General features: G+C 46.5%; 1 protein-coding gene across 2 annotated transcripts in view; it reads left to right on the top strand.

Moving 5' to 3' along the window:
- UBXN6 (UBX domain protein 6) overlaps positions 1 to 24,728 on the top strand; it is a 479,989-nt gene that overhangs the window by 392,519 nt on the left and 62,742 nt on the right. For both annotated transcript variants that reach the window (XM_040322526.1, XM_040322525.1), the window contains exon 11: positions 10,768 to 10,913. In XM_040322526.1, coding sequence (XP_040178460.1) covers positions 10,768 to 10,913 — 146 coding nt within the window. The remainder of the gene's footprint in view (positions 1 to 10,767; positions 10,914 to 24,728) is intronic.

Raw genomic sequence — 24,728 nt, 5'->3', positions numbered from 1 at the left:
GTTAAAAAAAATATATATATATTTTTTTTTTTTTTACATATTTATTTATTTTTTTACACTTTTTTTTTATTATCACTTTTATTCACTATTACAATGAATGTAAACATCCCTTGTAATAGGAATGTGTGTGACAGGTACTCTTTATGGAGAGATGCGGGGTCAATAAGACTGCACATCTCTCCTCCAGGCTGGAAAGCATGAAATCGGTGAAAAAAATTCACCGATCTCATGATTACTGTTGCTTAGCAGCCGCAATTGCTTTGTTTACTTACGGGGACCCGGCCGTGACGTCATCACATCGCGCCCGGGTCCTCCGACGGTCATAGAGATGACTGGTGACCATCTGGTCACCAGTCATCTCTATGCTTCCTGCCAGCGCCGGACGATTCGTTCTCCGGGCCCCCGATGGCACGGGAGAGCCCGGAGAAGCACCGGATGGCAGCGGGAGGGGGGGTGTCCACTCCCGCCGCCTGTAAGAACGATCTAGCGGCGGAATCACCGCTATGATCGTTCTTACGTTGTGCAGAATCGCCGGCAGAAGAAAAGGATATCTGAATGATGCCTCTAGCTGCAGGCATCATTCAGATATCCCCCCACAAAGCTCAGGACGTCATATGACGTCCACCCGGATCGTTAGAGGTCCTTTGTGGACGTCATTTTACAATGGGCTGGTATGGATGTGGTTAAGGGACTTAAGATCTAGATTTGCTAAGTTTATCTGGGCAGGAAAACCAGCGAGAATACGGCGAGAAATTCTGACGTTACCAAAGGAAAGGGGAGGGGTGGGCTTGCCAGACCCAATGGGATACTATGAGGCATCTCATATGGCAAGGGTGGTAGAATGGTGCACTCATGAGAAGGTAAAACCATGGATTCTCTTGGAGCAAAAAAACACAAACATTCCCCTGGAGGGAATGGCTTGGATTCAAGAGGTAGATATACCACAGGGGGTAAAAAAACACCCTACAATAAGAGCAACTTTACGAGTTTTAAAAAAGTTATTTAGAAAAACTAAAATCTCGACATACCTAAGCCCACTCACTCCGGTCCTGGGGAACCCTAGGTTTCAGATAGGTCTTGCAGATTTACATTTTAATACTGTAAGACGTTTAGGAATGAGTAGGCTAATACACTTTGAAGGTGACAATCAAAGGACGAGGGGGGGGGGAAAGGGATGAGGTATTGAGAAGAAAACTGGACCCAATGAGACAAATCCAACTGAGAGCTGCTATTAGAGCGATGAACCCAAAAGGGGGAACGATTAGAGACCTTTCAGGATTTGAGGAAATATGTTTGAAGGGAGAGTTGCTGAGACACAGTCTTTCTTTTGAATTGAATTTTCAGAGACTCAGAAAACAAATTTTTTTAACTTCACACATAAAGCCTCCTTAGCTACCAGATATCAGGAGGGAGGTTACAAGATCTTAACCAGATGGTACAAAACCCCCATCTCATTAAAACGGATATTTCCAGATGTATCAGATCAGTGTTGGCGGTGTGGAGAAGAGGAGGGTACTATGCTACATGTATTCTGGACATGTTCAAAGTTAAAAGAATTTTGGAAAATGGTTACGGACACGGTAAAAGAAACCCCGCCACCTATTTATTACTTGACTTCCCAATTTCCACGGGCAAGTTTAAAAAATCCCTGCTTAGACATTTACTGACCGCAGCAAGGGCATGTATTCCAATTCTGTGGAAAAGCACAGCTACCCCTACCAGACAACAATGGCTAAGTAGAGTATCAGAAATCCATCAGATGGAGAATCTGACCATGGGATTAAGAGAACAAGAGGAGAAGTATAGACTGATCTGGACCCCATACATAAGATATAGAGACTGGGACCTTTGAGGGGGGAGGAGGGGAGAGAAGAGAGGGGGACACCGGGGAATTGTTCCCCCTTCCTTTGTTTTTTGTTTTGTTTTGTTTTTCCTATTTTGGGAAGGTTTTTTTTGGGGGGGGTAATGGGTGAACATAAGGTTATAGCTATATGTGTGGATAAATAAGGGTACTGGAGATTTGAATAAGAGGAACAATGTTTTTTGATGTTAAGATATTGTTAATCTGTGTAACATACTGTTACATAGATTAACAATATCTTAACATCAAAAAAGTTACATATATCTGTAAATGAAGTAACTAAGGGCCAGATCCACAAAAGGGATACGCCGGCGTATCTACTGATACGCCGTCGTATCCCTGTTTCTATCTATGCGACTGATTCACAGAATCAGTTACGCATAGATATTCCTAAGATCCGGCAGGTGTAATAGTTTTACACTGTCGGATCTTAGGATGCAGTACCTCGGCCGCCGCTGGGGGCATTTCTCGTCGAAATTCCGCGTCTGGTATGCAAATTAGCACTTACGGAGATCCACGAAGCGGTTTCCCTTTGTGAAGTCTCCGTAAGCTGTTAGTTTGCAAACGCAAAATTAGGGCTACTTTTACAAAGTGTAAAGTTAGTACACCATGTAAAAGTAGACCCTTCTTTCCCGCGACGCTGTCAAATTCTTTTTTAAAAAAAAAAAATTCCCGCCGCATCTCTTTTTTTTTCCCGACGCAACTTTTTTTACCCTGCATGCGCAGTACGCGCCTAATTTAAATGGGACTCGCCCCATTAGATTGGGCACGCCTTGCGCCGGACGGATTTAAGTTACACCGCTGCAAATTTCCAGGTAAGTGCTTTGTGGATCGGGCACTAACTTGGGAAATTTGCGGCGGTGTAACTTAAATGGGAAAAGTTAAGTTGCGCCGCCTGACTGTGGATCTGGCCCTAAGTATGGATACATTTTTTTTTTATAAAATAAAGAATTAAAAAAAAAAAACAGCAAAAAAAAAAAACTGAGCCAAAAAGTCAATCAAAAACGAATTCCAGAATGCGCTAAAGATTCACCAGTGACGTAGATTCAAATACAATAGGTGATCCCTCCACCACTATAGGACTGGCCACTCACCTTAAGGCATGGACTCCTGTGTTACCAGGTAGTCATGCAAGCAGATAACATAAATGCAGATACACCAGATGGAAAATGGTCTTATCAGGTCCCTCAGTAGTCCATACCATGTATGGAAGAAAAATAGATCTAAGTGCTCTCCGTTTCAAAATGCTAAAATGTATTGGATAGGCATAAACTACATGATATGGGAAGGGGACATGCCCAGTCTCGAGCTATTTATGTCAAAATGAAATAACAACTCTAAAAATATTTCTCTAACATGGAACATAGATTCACAGAAGATTGTGTTCCTTGATCTGGAGATCTATAAAGAAGGAGACTGTTTCAAGACCCGTAATTATTTTAAACCTTCCGATAGAAACAGGTATATCCCGTTGGACAGTTGCCACCATAAAAGTTGGCTGTGCAATATACCCAGGGGACAGTTTATACGTCTCAGACGAAACTGCACCTCTGATAATGACTATTTTGCACAGTCCAAGATTTTGGCCAGTAGATTCCAACAGAAGGGTTACAATAAAGATACCATCCATAATGAAATAGCCAAAGTGGGTTCTTTGAATAGGACAGATCTTATCTCTGACTCCAATGGAAGTCGGAAAAAGGAAGGAAAATATGAGTTTAAAATCGTTCTCGATTATAACATCCAGCACAGACAGTTTGAAAAAATAATGGGCAAACATTGGGAGGTTTTAAGAAAAGATAATGTCTTGGGACCTGTCCTTCCCCCACGTCCTCATTTTATTTATAAAAAGGCGCCCCAGGTGTTGTTGATCCACCAGTTTGTAAGGAGAACAGAATTTTTTCTTTTCTCTCAGGCTTCTACGCTTGTGGGCGCTGCCAAGCGTGCAAACCATGTACGTTTAATACGGGGAGGAGCACACAGACGCCGCTCACTGCTGTCCTTTTGTGAAACAAACCTGTCGTTTGTTTGTTTTATGCTACTGATCGTTCGGATCTTTGTGAGTAGTTTATGCTTATCCAATACATTTTAGCATTTTGAAACGGAGAGCACTTAGATCTATTTTTCTTCCATACATGGTATATTATCCTGCTGCGGACTATTAAGGGACCTGATAAGACCATTTGCCATCGGGTGTATCTGCATTTATGTTATCTGCTTGCATGACTACCTGGTAACACAGGAATCCATGCCTTAAGGGGAGAATCCTATAGTGGCGGAGGGATCACCTATTGTTAGCGGATTCTGGAATTGTTCGTCACATATATTCTTTGGACTATTATTTACATTTTATTTAGTTTTTGATTGACTTTTTGGCTCAGTTTTTTTTTTTTTTTGCTGGGATTTTTCACTTATACCTTTATTGCATCATTTGAATTATATGTGCTGCACTAACCTTTTATATTATGTACTTTTCTGGATTTTGTGAATTTCTTTAAGTGTTCAGCTTGCATTTATTTGGGGAGGGGATTTATTCATTGATCTATTTATTTATTTATTTACACGTATTTATGTACATGAGTGTAGCATCGGAATGGCTCAACGCATTTTGTGGAAATCTCCACTCACCAGGAGAAAATGCCGATATATATCTGAAATTGATTAAGTTTTATAAAATTTAACTATTGGTTAACGGGTCTTAGATAATAGGAGAGTATAGGGGGAAGAAGAGAGAGGAAAAGGTATAAACCAGTATGGGACCAAAAAAATTACGTATCCCAAACTTACAGATCAACTGTGGGTCTGATTGACAGCGATAAGGGCTGCAGGCCGGCCGGACAAGCCATCATTCTGTAACGCCACTGGCGTTATTCTATGCAGAACGAGCGCAGCTTTACCTATTTCAAACAGCTGCGCTCCTCTCTGTAAGGCGTCCGCGTCACTTCCGGTGCGCCGACGTTTGCGTTCCACGCTGGAACGCGGAAGCGCGTCCTGGCGTGCTGCCCCTTCTCCAGCGCTCCTGGCCCTATTTAAACCCCCAGGGATGACGGCAGGTTGTTTCACTATTCTTGTTGGACGCCTGCCGTCACCTGGGACCCCGCACGAAGCACACCTGAACCCTCCAGGACCTGAACATCAGGACCCCCTGGCCTCTGGGAACAGACCTCCAGCTCGTACCTGCCTAGGACACACCAGGACTATCTCAAACATCTTGGCTAAAGTCCACAGACTAGATCCTCACCTCCCAGCAGTCACAAACATTCCTTGAGGATCCCAACCCAGCTTTAAACACAAGCACCTGTTACCAGCAGAACCGCAAGTATCTTATGAATTTGCATATCAATCACTTACTGTGAATAGACTGTATTGATTCTCTATGGGACTAAGACATCCAGTGTTACTTCCTGCCTGATAGACACATCTTTCATTGATATCAATACTGCCTGAAGCTAATTACTGTGAAGCAATACTAAAGATACTTACCATAGACTCATGAGGAGATATTTTGTTCACTATTAGCTCACAACCTATGATTCTTACCTAACCATATGCCATAGAGACTTTCCTATTGTTTACTTGTGCATAGTATGCTTATGATGGAATAAGCTACCCCATGTTTTAGTTGGTTATAAAATGGAGGTTGTGATGACTTAAACTCTAAACTCTCTGCTCATAATAGAGAGTGAACTGGTGGTTTAGACCTGAGAAGCCTCCGCAGCTGAGATTCAACCGAATTAAATTCTTACATAGCAGAGTCCTAACACATTCCCAGGAACTGAGGTGGTATATCCCAAGATATGATGCTGTAAAAGACCCTCAGGGGACAAATAGGGGTAGCATAACCATAAACAATCTGTAATGGGTATAAAATAATGAGTATTAATACATGTACTGTTTAGTATGCTTACTTGAAATGGAAAGAAGATAAAAAATAAGAATATGTGTATTACACCAAGGGCTAAGTGAGAAAAAAGTGGCTGAATGGGAATTACCCATACCTAGGTATGAAGTGAGAAGGTGATAGTCGAGGTATTATCCCAAACCTTTACCAATAGTTACATTTTTTTTAAACTTTATCAATTTCAGATATATATCTGCTCCTGATGAGTGGAGATTTCCATGAAACGCGTCAAGCCATTCCGATGCTGCATCATGTTTACTATATGAGATCATTTTATTATTATTACTATTTTTTATTTGTATTATGCTGTAACAATCATGATTTTTTTATGTCAATTATGTGATATATGGATCAATGTACCTGACAGTTTATAAAGCTACTACTATTTATACTATTTACTAAAATTCTATTATGCTACAATGTATTATGTGTGTATGTATGTATATATATATGTATGTGTGTATATATATATATATATATATATATATATATATATATATATATATATATATATATATGAAATAAATGTTATCCTTATGCATATACAGTATTGTCCTGTGTGCTAGAAATTGAAATTCAGTGGGTACAGTTACAATATACAATTAATTGGTCGGACACACAATGCCCGTTATCACTTTTCTAGGTGCATGTCTCATGTGCATGTCTCAGTCCCAACTTTTCCTTTCAGTATAATATTTGGGCAGACCACATTTTTGTCTATGTATCTTCATACATATACTACTTGATAGGTTTTAAAAAAGAAAAAAGTATATATATATATAATTTTTTTTATTTTATTTTTCTAAATGTTTAGCCTTTTTCCTTTTTTTTTTTTTTCAAAAAGAATGTTTATTGACACATATGACAACAATCACAGGTACAGGGTATTTGTACTAAACTAGGTCAGTCATTCCAGAAAATATTAGCATTGCATATAACAAACCCCCCCTCCCAAAAAAAGGGGAAAACAACAAAAAAAACAAAAAAAAAAGGAAAAGTTCCCTCCCGCATTCAATACAGTTGGCATTATTATACACATCACCCACCAGACCCTAACTGAGCCCCATCCACCACTCCGGTACCATGCTTCCGCCACCCACATCAGTGTCTAAACCAATAGTCTCTCCAGGACCAGTTCAAGAGGTGCCAGCCCAGGGGTATCCAGCCATGGAGCCCACAGGAGATCAAACTTCCCCCGCCGGCCCCTGTGCTGATGAAGAATGAAGAATGATGAAGAATGAGTTTACGGGCCTGGAAGAGGGCCCTACCAATGGCCTACTTAGGATTGTCCTCCAACGGTATATCGTCCAGGACACCCAGGACACAAACCTTCGGGTCCCGGGGGACCGTGGCCGAAAACACAGCGGAAAGAGTATTAAGAACCCCACTCCAGTACAGGTGTAACTTGGGACACCTCCACATTAAATAAATGAGGTCCCCACGGTCTCGTGCACATCTGGGACAGATATCATCTTCCCCAAGCCCATTCTAAACAATCTTGCAGGCGTGTAATGTACCCTCATCAAAATAAACAATTGCGATAGACGTTGTGCAGCGTTAAGTGAACACCCCTGTACTGCCTGTAATGCTCCCTCCCATTGATCATCCTCAAAGGTCCCAACGTCCCTCTCCCAAGAAGACAGTACTTTTGCAGGAAACCCCGGCAGAAACGAGGACAGTAACATGGAGTATGAATCTGAGATAAAGCCCCTAAAACCTTTCACTCCCGACATGTATTGGAAGATCGGGGCGGAGGAGAGGATCCAGGGGTTGTCTCCCGCTTGGGCCCTAACGGCATGCCTGAGCTGCAAATAATAGAAGTGCATGGACTGAGGGAGTCCAAATCTCTCTTGTAATTCTGTGAAGGAATGTAGCCTACCGCCCGAAAAAATGTGAACCAAGTGTGTCACCCCCATCCTTCTCCATCTCTCCTCATAGGTCAACTGAGCCAATTCCTTATAATACTGATTCTTCCATATGGGGCTGTGCCTTGTAAAACCCTCAACATCCTGTAGCTGCCGTGCCTTGTTCCAAATTTTTTTAATCAAAGCATAAGTGGGAAAGCGCTTATTGGATTTGGCAAATTGTAACGCTTCTAGGCCCATAATTACTGTGTCTGCGCCTGCGGTGTGCCTTAACAAAGCATTTACAGGATCCCTTCCAAGACCTCCCGACACCCACCGGGCAATATGCTGCAATTGGGCTGCTAGATAGTAAAGCCACGGATTAGGGAGGGCAAGCCCTCCCAGCTCCTTGGGCTTTTGTAACTGTTCTAATTTGATTCTAGGGGACTTGTTAAGCCAAATAAAGGCCCTGAATAGGGAATTAATTATCCTAAAGTACTTCAGTGGGATTACCATCGGGGTATTATGAAGGATATACAGGAGCTGTGGCATAAAAATCATTTTTATAAGGTTTACCCTACCCACCAGGGACATTTTCAGCTTTGACCATATTTTCGCCTTGTCTCTAATCCGGTTCAGTAGGGGGGAGAGGTTCAGATTGATATAATCACGCGGTTGCGGTGTGACCCAAACGCCCAAGTACTTAAATTTCACCGATACAGGGATATTCTGCAGCTCGGGTCCCTCTGGCGTTGTAGAGTCCAACCTCATAATTGCGGACTTGGTCCAATTAATTTTCAGGCCAGAATACGACCCAAACCTTTGAATCACTGACATGGCCTCCCCTAGGGAGCCTGACGTGTCCCCGAGAAGCAGCATAGTGTCATCCGCATAGAGCATAATCTTTTCATGTATTTGTCCATATTGAAAGCCAGATATTAAGGGATTGGAGCGCACCATCTCAGCCATAGGTTCTATGGCGATGGCGAACAGCAGAGGGGACAGGGGACACCCCTGTCGGGTTCCTCTGTGTAACGGGAATGGGGAAGACACTCTGCCCGCCTCTCTGATGACCGCCAATGGGGAGTTATACAAAAGTTGAACCCAGGATTGGAATATCGGCCCAAATCCAAATTTTGACAGTGTCGCCCATAGGTACTGCCATTCGATGCTGTCAAATGCTTTGTGTGCATCAAGCAACAGCAGTGCCCTATACCCAGAATTGTCCGCCGGTGACTGCATGTTGAGGAAAAGCCTCCGGAGATTGATGGCAGTGGACCTTTCCGGTATAAAACCGGATTGATCCGGGTGGATAATAGACGCTATGACCTTATTAAGTCTTACAGCTAATACCTTAGCTAGAATTTTTATATCGGTCTGGAGGAGCGATATCGGCCTGTAGGAGCCCGGGTCTAGTGGGTCCTTCCCCGGTTTAAGTAGTAGGACTATGCTCGCCTGCCTCATAGAGTTAGGAAGTTGCTGCGAAACCCTGGCTGAGTTCAGTGTCCGGAGCAACCTGGGTAGGATTACATCACCATACTGCTTGTAAACTTCAATTGGAATGCCGTCATCCCCGAGTGCCTTGGAATTGGGGAAGGAGTTGGTAGCAGCGACCATCTCCTCCATAGTAATGGGAGCCTCTAGAGTCTCCGCCTGGGACTCCGTCAAAGACGGTAGCTCTATCCCCTGCAGAAAATCCCGAACCTCCTCCACTGTGTGCGTCTGCCTGGTGCCATAGAGCTCCGAGTAGAAGTCCACCAGCTCGCCCATGACCAGATCCGGGGCATTCACCACCCTCCCCCCTTTGTTGCGTATGGCCCCAATGGATGGGGATGACTCCTGCGAGTGTACTATTTTGGCCAATAATTTGCCCGTCTGCTCCCCCTCCTCATAAAAGGCTAATTTGTTAAAGAACCTTTTCTTGTCTGCGGTAGAAGCATCAATTCTGCTAAGCGCATCTTGAGCTGCTATGCACGCCTCACGAGCACCCTCCCCAGAGTTTGCGATGTATTCTGCCTCTAGGCGTTTAACCATGCGTGCAGCCTGCTCTCTATGAGCATTCGTATTATGCTTAACAGCGTTAACCTCAGATATAAATATCCCCCTCAGGAAAGCCTTAAAAGCTTCCCATGTGACACCCAGGTCGGGGCCGTCCGCATGAGCTTGCCAAAAGGCTGTTATTTCACGGTAAATTTTTGTGTGGGATGGAAAGAGATTCAGCCAGAAGGCGTTTAATTTCCACGGTGCCCTTGGTAGGTGTGGCTCTGGCCTGACCCTCAGATGAAGCAGAAGGGGAGAATGGTCCGAGATACTTCTAGGAAGGTATTGCACTTTCTCGATGTACTGGGACGCATCCTGGGAGCACAAGCATAAATCGATCCTGGACAGCGACATGTGGGTTTTAGAAAAGCAGGAGAACTGTCTCTCCAAGGGGTTCCTATTTCTCCAGGGATCTGTCCACCCCACCTCGTCCATGAACTTGGCCAAAGCGGGCCTAGCCCCCACGTGTCCGCCCAAGGGGGGAGGGTGTCTATCCAGAACAGGGTCAATTATCCCATTAAGATCCCCCACCAGGACTAGTGGTACCCCCGGGTGACTGAGCTGAAATGCCAGGAGAGTGTGCAGTATCGTGGGGTTAAATGGGGGCGGGACGTACACCGCCGCTAATATTAGGGTCAATTGGTGCAGTCTACATAACAGAAACACAAACCTGCCCTCCTGATCTACCCTGGAGTCAATCATTTGAAAATCTAGTGCTCGATGAATCAGGACACTCACCCCCCGGGAGTAAGACGTGTGGGTAGAATGATACGTCCATCCCGCCCAGGCAAAGCCCATCCACGATACTGTCTCTGGGGTCAGGTGGGTCTCCTGGAGAACACACACCGCCGGCAGGTGCTTTTTCCTTTTCATACTTAAAAAAAAAAACGTGTTTATTATAAACCAACAAATTTAATCTAAAAAAAAATAATATATAGAATTGATTTGGGTATGAATAATTTTCAGTCAGATTATCATAGCACTGAATACTGAAAAATGGTCTGGAAGGGACAGGGTTGTAACTGGCATTGAGTTGGTTAGGATGTAGAATTCTGTCACAAGGATGTTTTTGTTTTGTTTTTTTTGTCCATGTTTTACATTTTTCGCTGCTCTAATTTCAGGCACATTTTATGCTCAAGAACGGTTGTCCTCTCTGTTTGATTTTGTTTGCCAACATCTACAGAAGAACTGGCTTCCTTATAATCTCCTTGGTCCCCGTGGTCAGAAGTTAGAAAATAAGCAAGTTACATTCTATGACTATGATTTGGTAAGTGGATGGTAACTTTATTTTGCCAGTTTTTTTAGCGCCATCACAATTTTTTACTTTCTTTTTTTTTTAGATAGACACAGGTTTCGAGTCGTACAGGAAAGCATGGGAACAGCATTCATGTACTTTTTCCACAGCAGGAACTACAGCAGCTCCCTAGTTGTGACAGCACTCATGCAGCCTCAGACCATGACAATACCACCACCATGCTTGACTGTAGGCAGGACAATACTTGTCTTTGTACTCCTCACCTGGTTGTCACCACACACCCTTGACACCATCTGAACCAAATAAGTTTATCTTTGTCTCATGGTTCGAGCAATCCATGTCCTTAGTCTGCTTGTCTTCAGCAAACTGTTTGCAGGCTTTTTTGTGCATCATCTTTAGAAGAGGCTTCCTTCTGGGACAACAGCCATGCAGACCAATTTGATGCAGTGTGCAACATATGGTCTGAGCATGGACAGGCTGACCCCCTACCCCTTCAACCTCTGTAGCAATGCTGGCAGCACTCACATCTATTTCCCGAAGACAACCTCTGGATATGACGCTGAACACGTGCACTCAACTTCTTTAGTCGACCATGGTGAGGCCTGTTTTGAGTGGAACCCATCCTGTCAAACTGCTGTATGGTCTTGGGCACCGTGCTGCAACTCAGTTTCAGGGTCTTGGCAATCATCTTTATGTAGTGCAACCAGTATAACAGAGTGAGAGAGCGATAACACCAAATTTAACACACCTGCTCCCTATTCACACCTGAGACCTTGTAATACTAACAAGTCACATGACACCGGGGAGGGAAAATGGCTAATTGGGCCCAATTTGGGCATTTTTATTTAGGGGTGTACTCACTTTTGTCATCAGCGGTCTAGACATTAATGGTTGTTATATTGAGGGGACAGTACATGTACACACTACTTTACATTGTAGCAGAGTGTAATTTCTTCAGTGGCACGGAGGGGGACAAGACAGCACGGGGGAGAGTGGCACGTCGGGGGACAAGAACGCACAGGGGGAGAGCGGCACGGAGGGGGACAAGACTGCACGGGGAGAGCGGCACGGAGGGGGACAAGAACGCACGGGGGGAGAGCGGAATGAAGGGGGACAAAACAGCACGGGGGAGACCGGCACGGGGTGACAATACAGCACGGGGGAGAGCAGAACGGAGGGGGACAAGAACGCACGGGGGAGAGCGGCACGGAGAGGGACAAGAACGCACAGGGGGAGAGCAGCACGGAGGGGGACAAGAACGCACGGGGGGAGAGCGGCACGGAGGGGGACAAAGACAGCATGGGGGAGAACGGAACAGAGGGGGACAAGATGGCACGGGGGAGAGCGGCACGGAGGGGGACAAGACAGCACGGGGGGAGAGCGGCAATGAGAGGGACAAGACAGCACGGGGGGAGAGAGGCACGGAGAGGGAGAAGACAGCACGGGGAGAGACAGCACGGGGGGAGAAGACAGCACAGAGAAAACGTATAACTCCCCCCACCACCCGATACCTGACTGCCCAGGTATCGGGTGAAGCATCGGAGCATTTCAGCCGAGTACAAGTACTCGGGAAATGCTCGGTACCGATACCGATACTAGTATCGGTATCGTGACATCCCTAATTTCCTGTAGATAGGTTCTGTGTGTTAGATTAGACTTTGTATAAGCTCTAATAAAAGGTTTATTATATTGAAGCTTTCACTTCTGGTCAAAATAACTCTTATTTATCTCTTATCATATCTTTATGATATTAAATCTTAAAATATAGATTTTATTGTTAACAGGATGGTCCCTTCCTGTTCCAATCATGACTGCGCACCAGAGCACAAAGAAAGGTCCATAAAGACATGAACTTAGCAGGGGTGGTGGAAAATTAACTTCAAGTGCAATAATTCACATTATAATAGTAACTAAAACATAAAATTAAGTGTAACAATCTATAAAATAAAAACTCCAAAGTGCTATAATAACTAAGAAGTTGTTGTACTTGAAGTTACTTTGTATTGCAATTATCTGTAGAGCGGTTTCCACTGCTAAGTTAATTTTTTTATAATCTTATTTTCAGTTTGACGAGTACAAATCACAGAGACCGATATTGTGGTAATATTGAAGTTTATTGAGATTTCCATATATTAGAGGGGTACACCATTATTGTTAAAATATTGATTAGTAAGGTAGCTCTGCACTTTTTTTTTCTGATGTAGAACATGTAGCCATGCTTAGCGGTATTGCCTTTTACTGAAACTTTTTTTATTTTACCTCCAGTAATTTATTGTAAATAATAGTGTGGTCATTACCTAGTATACTAAAGATTGGCATGTGGCATTAATAAACATCGACAGATTTCAGTTGTGCCCCACCGGGATGCCCCACCATGGACAATGTGCCTGGCTATGGAGTTCATCTCTCCATCCCTGCACTGATAGGCGGCACTGATGGGCCCTTATTGGCCCTAATGGGCCATATTGGCCCTGATGGCCCTGATTGGCACTGATTGGCATTGATAGGCTGCACTGTCTGGCAGCACTTATTGGCAGCACTGATCTGTGGCACTATTAGGCGGCACTGACTGGCAGCACTGATTGGCACTGGTAAGCAGCACTTATGCACACTGACCAGGGGGAGTTTCACATGCAGCAGATAGTGAGGTTTGGAAGAGCCATTTAGTGTGTAAAACTGTTAGGTAATGTAACTGCTTACTGGGAGAGAGATCAGCTGTCACAACTCAGCGACGATGTTGGAGATGGGCGGGACCAAGCAGCTATCAAACACCAGCCAATGCTTTGACTGCTTAAGAAGGGGGTGGGGGCCACATAAACATAGCGGCCTGCCCAGACCTATCCCACTGGCTGGTGATTTGATAGCTGTTTGATCCCACCTACCCCTGACATCACAATGAGTTTTGACAGCTGGTCTCTCTCCCTGAAAGCAGTTACATAACCTGATAGTTTCACACACTGAGCGGCTTTGGCAAGCCTCATGGTCTGCTGCCTGTGAAACAGTTTCCCTCATTATTTTTTGCTTAACAAATAAAAAAAGACTGACAATTTTGAATGTTTTTTCTTTTTGTAAATAAGTCCTGTTTCTCCTTCCCTGATGGGCACTGATAAGGAGGCACTGATGGGCACTGATAAGGCGGCACCGATGAGGTGGCACTGATATGCAGCACTGATGGGCATTGATAGGCGGCACTGATAGGTGACACTGGGCATTAAAAGGCTGCACTGATGGGTTCTTATGAGTGGCACTGATAGGCGGCACTGCTGGGCACTGATAAGCAGCACTGCTATGTGGCACTGATAGATTGCACATATAGGCATCACTGATTGCACTGGTAGGCATTGTGAGTGGGCACTGATTGGAAGCTGCCTGGGCACATATTGGCATTCCCTGGTGGTCTAGGTGGCATACCTGGTGGTCCAGTGTGGATGGCTATCCCTGGTGGTCCATTGCGGCATGCTGGTAGTCCTGGGCAGGCATCAGAGGGGGGCTGCACTGATGAACAATTAACACAGACCCCCCCTGTCAGGAGAGCAGCCGACTCCTGTCTGTCAGACGTGAGTGAGGAAAAGCCGATCAACGGCTCTTCCTGTTTACATCGTGATCAGCCGTGATTGGACACGGCTGATGACGTGGTAAAGAGCCTCCGTCGGAGAGTTCCACATCCTCCGTCGGAGGCTCTTTACCGAGATCGGTGTAGCGGTACCAATCTTCTTTCCACATATTATGCTGCCCTTACCACAGACTGTAACCCTAGATTCCAGGTTGCTCAGATGAAGTGGACCTCCCTGGACATTGCTCTCACTTAGGCCAACTGGTCTTAGTTTAGCGATACGTATAAGTTCTATATCCTCTAGCCACTTGCCGACTGCCGCATGAGGATATTCTTTGGCAGAATGGCACGGGCAGGCAAAGGGGCATACCTGTATGTCCCTCCCTCCCAGCGGGCAGGGGCGCGATTGTTATAGGAGCGATCCGTCCTGAGGGGAGGCCGATGATTCATGGCCTACCCCTCACGTTCGTTCCTGATGAATGAGCTGCTTCCTCTGTAAACACAGGCAGAGGGCGTGAGGTCAGCTCTCCTCGTGCTTCCTTTTCGTTCGGGAGCCGAGGAGAGAAGACGTCTCACAGTGAGTTGCACAACACTACACTAACACCAGTACACATTGGCACACATATCACCCCCCAATTGCGCCCCCCCAGTTAACCCCTGCACCCCCTATTATAGTGACACCAATAGCTGTTTTCATGTCTTTATCTTACACCACGGGACACAGAGCCATTCATTACATAATGGGTTAAGGGTCACCAGCGGTGATTGGACACTGTCACAACCAATTGAAGACCGTTCCCCTCCATATAACCCCTCCCATCAGGGAAGTTCCTCAGTTTTTCCACCAGTGTCTAAGGTGTTGGATGCGAGTAGGATGTGCTAAGGAAAGCTCTGACAAAGAGACCCTCAGGGCGTAAAAGGAGCTATGCTTTTGGATCCATCCAAGACACCAAATAATTTGTGCTGAAACTGGATGGGATCCGGACCTCATGCACGAGGCGTCGTCTGTAATGTGTCTCTTCAGAGGACTGGGCTCTAGGGTCCAGCACTTTCGCGCTATATGCTAAAAGTCCTGGTAAGAGTCTTTTACAAGGCCCGGGGGAGAGGTCTCCTTTAAATAGGAACCCAAATCCCTGAAGGTTGGCACACAAAACCCGCCATGATGATTGGTGCTGTCTGAATTTCAGCAGAAAAACCTGCGGCGGGGATAAAGGTAAGAGGAAAAGCAATCCTAAGAACAATATTAGTGACCTTTATTAATATTGAGTAAGGTGTCCTCTCTTTTTTCACCACTAGAGGGAGTAAAGAGCTGAGTTGTACTCACCATGCTCTAAACAGTGTCAGATCCCATGGACAAGCACACTTCCTCTGCTGCAGAGCTCTGCCATAGAATGGCCACTGCTTCTCTCCTCCTTCAGACGCTGGGTAAGAACGCCACAGCACATGCAGAAGAAGGCTCCCCCTCGCCCCAGGACAGCCGCCATTTGCCCTAGGTCGTGAGTGTGCTTTATCGGGGGCGGAGGAGGGGCAGCGGGGTCAAAAGCGTGCACGTGCGCATGCTGATTTGAAAGACGGCGCTCAATACAGGAGCACCTTCCTCTATGACCTACGAGTAAGCATCACATGATGTAAAACATGTCAGCCATCTTTTTCCTTTTGTTCACTTCATTTTGACTGCATCGCTTTGGTTGTTTTTTGGATTTTATTTGTATAATAAAGACATCGTTTTAAGGAGTGCGGCAGTCCAGGACCCTTTTCTATCCAATGCACCTGTGCATAGCCAGCACCCTTTTGGTTTAGTGGAACGGAAGCAAAGACAAGGGATTAGCAGTTTTTAGAGCGGTATAATTTCTCACTTCTGTACCTTCCTCTCCTGTAATTTCTGAAGCACCTATACAGGAGGAGCCATTACCACTATCAGGAGTAGCAACTTCCCCGGTGGTACCTGGGCCTGCATATGTCACTGAGGACACTTTGGCCGCAGCTCTGGATAACCTAGAGGGGAGAATCGCTACGCTAATCACAAAGTCCTCGGAAAAGGACAAAAAGCAAAGCAGATCTCTGTCTGTGGTTCTAGATCCCCTTTCAGAAAAATCTGAGGAAGAGAAGGATGAGGATGAGGTAAGACCTGCAGAGGATAGGGATGAGGAGTCGAATGGATCAGGGATATCAGAGGAACCTTTCTCTGCTTCCCAGATGCTAAAGTCACATGTGCAATGTTATGCTGAAACAGTGCGTGCTGCATTCAGGTTACCTTCTTCGAAGTTAACTGAATCGCCTGTCTCCTCCCTGGGTTCATTAAAATCCCTGCAGGGTGCATGATCTTTTCCAGTTCATCCGTTATTAGAAAAGCTAATTTACGCAGACTGGCAACATCCAGATAAGCGTTTCTCACCTCCTAAGAAGTTTGACATTCTTTATCCTATGGAGGAAAAGTTTTCCAAAAAGTGGAATCTGCCTTCTGTAGATGCAGCTATTTCTTGTATAAGTGGAAGGCTGACTGCAGGTCAGCCTGTATTTGTAGGAGGAGTCAGGAGGTATTTAAACCCGTCCTCCTGGGCGACGGTTTTCTCGTCTGCTGTGCCTGTTATTGTCATTTCCGTCTGAAGTCACTTCCGGGTTTCGTCTCTGTTAGCAGGAGGTGAGGCTTTAAGAGGGGACCCCGTGTCTACCGTTTTTATGTACAGGATTCAGGAGTCAGTCGGGGGGGCCACAGGCGGGCGGCCACCTTCATCTGGTCTGTATCGGGCATCTACGGGATGGAGAGCTCCCCACTGAGTGGACAGATGCTACTTCCGGTTTGTGACGTCAGAGCGTAGACAGGTGCTCCAGGAGTCGCACGCTCCGGCTGCTGATGGCTGTTTTGCGGGAGGTCTCTTTTTTCAGGATACAGCAGAGTGGGAGTCGCTTCCTCCCTCCTTACGGTTCGGGGGTTCACTCCACTCTCTGCGGGGGGAGCTTGTGTTTGCTCTTGGTAGCTGGGGGGCTTGGCTGCGTGGTTGTGGGGGTTCCCCAGTTGGGGGGAGGGGCAGTACGAGGTCTGCTTGTTCTTGGAGTAACTTGGGGGGCAGAGCAAGGTCCACTCCACATGGTGTCAGGGGGGAGAGGTAGGATCTGTGGCTGCCAGCTCTGGCCATATGCAGCATACTATTAATATACATACTCCTTCTTCAGCTATATATATATATATATATATAAATGTGTATATATATACACTCCGTACTTCACGTTCAGATCTGTAATTCACTACTGTCCATGCATCTGTCATGCATCTCCCCCTGTCTCCCCCTTACGTTTCTCATGCGATTACATTTCTCATGGTATTATGTTCTTATGCGATTACATTTCTCATGGTATTATGTTCTCATGCGATTACGTTTCTCATGCGGTTACGTTTCTCATGGTTTTCTCATGCGATTACGTTTCTCATGTGATTACGTTTCTCATGGTATTATGTTCTCATGTGATTACGTTCTCATGCAATTACGTTTCTCATGCGATTTCGTTTTTCATGCGATTACGTTTCTCATGGCATTATGTTCTCATGCTAGTTGCGTTTCTCATGCTAGTTGCGTTTCTCATGCTAGTTACGTTTCTCATGCGATTACGTTTCTCATGCTGTTACGTTTCTCATGCGATACGTTTCTCATGTTAGTCATGTCCTCATGCGATCACGTTTCTCATGTGCACATTTCTCGAGCTAGTTACGTTCTCATGCGGTTACGGTTCCCATGTGATCACGTTTCTCATGCTGGTCATGTTGCCATGCGATTACGTTTCCCATGCTAGTCGTGTTCTCGTGCGTATTACGCTTCTCGTGCTAGTTATGTTCTTGTGTGTTGCACTTTCATGTGTTGCGTTTCTCAGGCTAGTTATGTTCTCATGCGATTCATGTTCTCATGCTATTTTTACATTGTTTTATTTAATTATGTCTCATGTTTTTTTGTTTCTTAGAGCGGTATAATTTACGTTTTACGGTATTTACGATTTTCTCATACGATTACGCTTCTCATACGATTACGCTTTTCTTGGTATTATGTTCTCACGTGAATTACGTTTCTCATGCTAATCATGTTCTCGGCTGATCACGTTTCCCATGCAATTTTATTTCCCATGCAATTTTTTACGTTTCTAATGCTATTCGTGTTTCTCATGTTTTTTCGCTTCTCATGCTATTCGTGTTTCTCATGTTTTTTCGCTTCTCGTGCTATTCATGTGCTCGGGTGTTTATGTTTGTCATGCAACTTTACGTCTCTCATGCAACTTTATGTTTCTCATGCAGGTTTCAGTCGTGATGGTTTCTAGTTGGTAGTTTTGGTATGTTCATTTTAGATTCATGGCATTTTACCACTGGGGGGTCACCCATCACGTTTGGGTGCTTACGGATTGAGATGAGCGTTTCTAATCGGCTTGTATCGGCTTGAAGTCTCCTCATCTGTTTCTCATACATTTCTCGTTCGTTTTCATGTATCTTGACATTTCATTTCTCATATATTGGCCTGACACGTCTTCAGGTTCATCAGGCCTGAGTTTACGTTTTTAATTTGCCTGCTACGCCTCAGGTTGCTCCGCCTTCGCTATTCATGGGTTTGTCACATTCTCAGTCTGGCTCATACTCTGTATTTATTGGTATGTTGGTTAATTTTTTTCATTTTGTAGGTTTTCGACATCGCACCACGGCAGTATTCCAATCACGTTATTCCCGAGACTGTCACAATTAGTCCTACACTTACGTACATTTCATTGTCATTTCTCTGCATATACATGTCAGGTTCATACCTTCACATTAGTTCTCATGACAATTCCACTGATGGTTACCTGTCACGTTTATGGGTACCGTCGGATTGAGATATTAGTTTCTAATTGGCTTGTGCGGTGGCAAGTCCTCTCATCCGCTTCTCACAGCTTTCATTATGTTTTCATACGTCATGTTATCTTACTACTTGCATCACTTGCCTGACACATTTTCAGGTTCATAGGTTTGAGTGTTACGTTTTTAATTGGCCTGATTTACCTCAGGTTGCTTAGCCTCGCTAGTTTCTCCAGACTGACACGTTTTCAGTCTTGTGCTATGTATTCTTTCCTGCACAGCGTTACTGCGTTTGTTAATCATGGACACCTGCGTAAGTACCGCTAAGGGTAGGTAGAGATTTTCCTTTTCCTAAGGTAAGTTTGGGTTCGTTGGTTATTTTTTTGTATAAAAATGTTGTTTTGTTCGCAGGAGTCATGGGCAGCATATTTCAAAGATTTTGCTGCCATTTGTCCTTCTCCGGTTAGGGGTTCTGTTCATGGTAGCTCGCCCGCCTTGAAATCTCCCAATACAGCCTTCTCTTTTGTTACAGATGAAGCTTGTTCTACAAGTCATTTTCATTTCAGCCTAGGAAGCTCATGACTCAGCCTGGGATATCTTCCAGGCTTTTCCGTCTCGGTATCCTGGGTTCTTCTGTCACAAACATTCAGTATCTACTTGCGTTCATTGTCTTTTTGCCTCTTTTCAGCTCAAGCGGGCCTACAAGCTGGTGCCCAGTCACAGGCTCATGGTGACTTTTGCGGATGTACCCAGACATCCTTTCCCTGGTACTCCCTTCTTTGCTAGCACAGGGCTTGACTCGTAGCCATTCCCTGCTGCCTAACTTGGATGGCACTTTGATGTTCACTCCGGCTGTGCTTTCGAGTACAGGTGCAGTCTCTGCTGCTTTTCGCCGAGGGGTCTGTATGCACGTTGTTGAGGAGTCAGATTGGTGGGAGGCAGCTTAATTTCCGCTCCTGTCCCGGATCCATGTGTTTGTCACAGGCGTTCTTGCTTTGGCGGCCCGAGGTTACATACAGTTACTTTCATTTCAATCTCTTAGCTAGCTCATCCTACTGTATTATTTTTGCCCCCTTTTAGGCATACTGACCATGTGACCCCGGCACACCTCAGGTCACTTTCCGTGTTTTCCCCTCAGATCTTTCCCTAGCACGATTACCTGAGACTCTGAGTACAAATAAGCTGAGCTGCTCAGCCCTTAAAAAGTCTAGGCAGTAGCTGCCCCCCGGCGCCATGAGCTCTGCCCTCGTCCTCCATCGCCCTGCCTCGCTAAAATGGGATGCCTGGTGAAGTCCCAGCTTTCTCAGAGCCCGGAATTTTCCATCTCGCATCCCTGGCTGAAAAAAAAATGGGTTGCCCAGTACAGGGCGTAACGGCTCAGGGCCGCCAGCGTCAGTAGTCTTGCACATACCGTGATGGTGTTTCCTATGAGCGGGTGTCGCCTGACATCCCGCCACATAACGGCGAGACACCAGGGAGCCCACTGAAAGGGGGTATCACTCTGGGCCTGCTCCAGTCCCGGCCAAAGCTTGGTGTCCCCATGGTGGCACCAATCAACCAGCCGGCCTAAATGTGTCGCATGATAGTAGGTACGGACATCTGGCATTGCAATGCCACCATACCGTTTGAGCAGAGAGATAACCATCCTATGTATCCTGGGATGTTTCCCTGCCCAGAGGAATGTTTTGAATGTCATGTAAACCTGTTTAAAGTAGTCTGCCGGGATGCATATCGGGAGGGCCTGTAGTAGGTGTAAGAATTTGGGCAGAATCGTCATCTTGAGTATGCTGCATCTCCCAAACCACGAATGCAGACCTTTAGACCATTTCGTCAATAGCGCCTGGACGGACTTAAGAAGGGGTGGGAAATTTAGTTTGTAGATCTGGGATAATTTGGTGGAATACGCGTTCCCAAGTAGGTCAACGCCGCATCAGTCCACTTCAGATGGAATTTGCCCTGTAGATGGGAGAGTTTCTGTAACGGGATTCCTATGCCCATCGCTACTGATTTACTCAAATTTATTTTTAGGTTTGACAGTTCCCCATATCGCTCAAATTCTGCATAAGCTGATACTTTTTACCCGTGCCCAGAGTGTTGAATAGGGTCACCAGTCACTCGCCTAGGGCAGGGAGGAGGGTTTTGTAGTAGGATGCAGTAAGACCGTCTGGGCCTTTCCCTGCTTTGGCGGTCTTCAGAGCTAACTGAAGCTCCGAAAGAGTAATTGGCTCCTCCAATAGAGTCCTCGCCTCACTCGACAAAGTCGGCATAAGAGAGGAGGCCAAATAGTTGATCAGAGCCAGCAGGCCGTGGGGCAGATTACACAAGGTCTGGTAGAAGGATTTGAACTCCTGTGATATCTGATGGGGTAACGTCTTTCTGTGCCCCCCGGGGGAAGTGATGTGTGGTATGTATGATGCCAGGTTCTGTGTACGGAGGGCTTGAGCTACCATCCGCATTTATTCCCCGACTCATATACTCTCCGCCTGCAGAGCTTTATAGTGCAACAGGTCCGTGACCTGATTGCGTACTGCGTCAAGCTCCACACCCAGACCTCCTGAGGGGGTCTGTTTGTGCCGTATCTTCAGCCTCTGCAGTTTTTGTAGTAGAGTCGTCAGCTGTTCTGTTCTCTGCCGTTTCAGCCTAGCCCCGTGTTTGATGAGTATCCCGCTAACTATGGCCTTATGCGCCTCCCAGACAATGGCAGGATTGCTGTCAACTGTACTGTTGGTATCAAAATAATGCCCAATCTCTTTAACTACATCAGCTAAAACGTCTGTGTCATGTAGCAAGCTCTCGTTCAGTCTCCAGGGGCGTCTCTGTGAGCTTTGGGCCTCCGAAAGTGCGTACGTCAACGTGATCGGGGCATGGTCTGACCACGTTATTGACCCAATAGTGGTGTCCTTGACTGCATGCAAGCTTCTGTGGGGAATTAAAAAATAATCGATCGGCGAGTACTATCGGAGGGGCCTGGAAAAGAACGTATAGTCCTTTTCCCCCGGGTGAAAGAGCCACCACACATCTATTAGCTGTGAGGAATATAACGACGTGGAGATGCGTCGACGCGCTTCCCGCAAGGCCGAGGATAGCCCAGCGGAGGTATCCTCCGAAGGCGACAGGGCAATGTTCAGGTAAGCTGTCCTGTCGCAATGTGCATGAGTTGTTCTAGTACGTTTCAGCCATCCATCCTGGCGGTCATTCGGAGCGTACAGGTTTGCAAATGTGACCTGTTCCGTACCGACCTGCCCCCGTAGGAACAGATGACGACCCTCTTCGTCTGTTTTAACCTCTACATGTGACCAAGGTACCCTCGCGGAAATCAAAATGGAAACTCCCCTAGATTTTGCCCTGGCATACATGGAGTGGTAGACTGTGGGGTAGAATCAATTTTTCAATATGGGCACACTGTTGTCCCTAAAGTGTGTCTCTTGGAGCATCACAATGTCTGCATTCAGACATTTCATGTCATGAAACAGCATCCTCCGCTTCTCGGGTGTATTCAGTCCCTTCGCGTTTAACTAAACTATAGTGTGTCCATGTTCACGGATGGGGGGGGGGGAGAAAGGGAGGATAGAGCAGGAGGTAGAAAACAACAGAAGCTTTGGGTACGTGAACCCAGTAGAGATAGGGCTAGATTAGGAGGCCTGCACTAGTGCGAGGTAGAGAAAACAAAATAAGCTAAGTTTAGCAGTAACGCTCTCCAGTGATACACTGGGAATCAAGCGTGATCCTATGTGGGTAGTGGGATGTACAGAGCCGGTAAGCGAGCCCCCCGAACCCTCCACCCCTCACCAGCTACCTAGGCTGGTAAAATGGAATACGGCAGCATATTACACAATAACAATCAGCAGAGATAAAGGACAGAAGCAGCCAAATAATAAAACAATCAAACAGCGCAAACCGTGCAAACTTATATTCCAGGAGAACCCTGGGCATCACATACCTACCGTATCGACTATAAGTGGAGACAAGGTGGTAAAATTATTCAGATCAACATGAACGTCCTAACACATTACTCTCTCGCTCCTGATTGAAAACTTAGGCATGTATAGGAAGACAAATTAGGAAATCCCACTCCCCGGCAACCGCCCCCCAACAGAAAACAACATTGTCCCGGTTCCGAAGAACCGTCTGGATCTCTGCAGTCACTTGGTAAAAAAGACAGTGAGAGTGATGGCCTCCAGGTCTAAATCGCCTGCTGGCCTCTCCAGAGCATAAACACTTCACCGACCACCCCATCCCAACCCCCCCCCACACCCCAAAAGGATCCACATTAACCCCACATCTCCCAGCAGGGGGTGCACCGCACAAGGACCCCCCCCACCCAAAGCAGTCCCGAATGTCTCAAAGCCCTTGTGGGGGGGGGGGAGACAGCAAGACCAGTCCCAGGGTCTCCAACAGAGATGTCCCCTGAAAGGCATTCAACCCACATCCCTCCCCAATGGGAAAAAATCACTACAGGCCAGGGGGGAAGGTAACAGCAGCCGCAGGCGACGGGAAAGCATCCAGGGAAATGCAGCCCGGGGGCCTACACACGGCGTCCCCCTCCAGGCAGAGCCCCAGGGCCTCCCCCCGCCAACAAGGCCGAGCCAGGATATGGTAGATGGATGGTCCAGAGCCACCGGGCAACACCACGAGGGGCGTCAAGAGCAACATCAGGGGTCCCAATGTCGACATCCCCCGAGCGGTGACAATCTTCTCTCTGTCTCAGCAGGGAAAAAACAGCTACAGGCCGGGCAACAACAACCATGGGGCGTCACGGGGTGGCGGGATAGCGTTCAGGGAAATTCAGCCCAAGGCCTACTCACATTGGTCGTCTCCCGACAGAGCCCTGGGTCTTCTCCTGCCCCTCTGCTGGTGAGGCTGAGCTGGAACGCGGTAGCTGGAGGGACCAGATCTGCCAGCAGGCCGTGGAAGTAGTTGTAGCCAGTCTGGTACCGGGATCTGCTCCTCTTCAAGGAAATGGGAAAGCGCCGGCAGGTCTGCACGTGTCTGCAGGGTGAAGGCCTTGCCATCTTTCCGAAAGGTAATGGCCAGAGGGTATCCCCATCTGTAGGTGTAGCCCTTCCGCCGTGCCAGCTCCAAAATGGGTCTCTGCAGCACTCATCGCTTCAGTGTTGCCCCGGATAAATCAGGCAGGATTTTAATTTGTGCATCCTCCAGGGTCAACTCACCCTGTTCCCAGGCCCTGCGGAGGATATCTTCCTTCTGCGCGTACCGCAGCAACCTGCATGCTACATCCCGGGGCCTCTCCGGGTCCACCGACCTGGGCCCCAATGTTCTGTGTGCCCTGTCCACCTCCACAACTCCAGAGGGATCCTCCAGCACCGCTTTGAATAGGCTCTGCACTGTCTGCTCCAGAGTCTCCGCTCCCACCGACTCCGGGACACCCCAGAGGTTGTTGCGGCGGCTCCGGTCCTCGACATCCTCGAGGTGTAGCTGGAGAGCAACGGCAGTGTCTCGGTGC

This window comes from Rana temporaria, chromosome 1 (genome assembly GCF_905171775.1).
Source record: "Rana temporaria chromosome 1, aRanTem1.1, whole genome shotgun sequence".
Classification (NCBI taxonomy): domain Eukaryota; kingdom Metazoa; phylum Chordata; class Amphibia; order Anura; family Ranidae; genus Rana; species Rana temporaria.
This window is presented reverse-complemented; position numbering and strand designations above follow the sequence as displayed.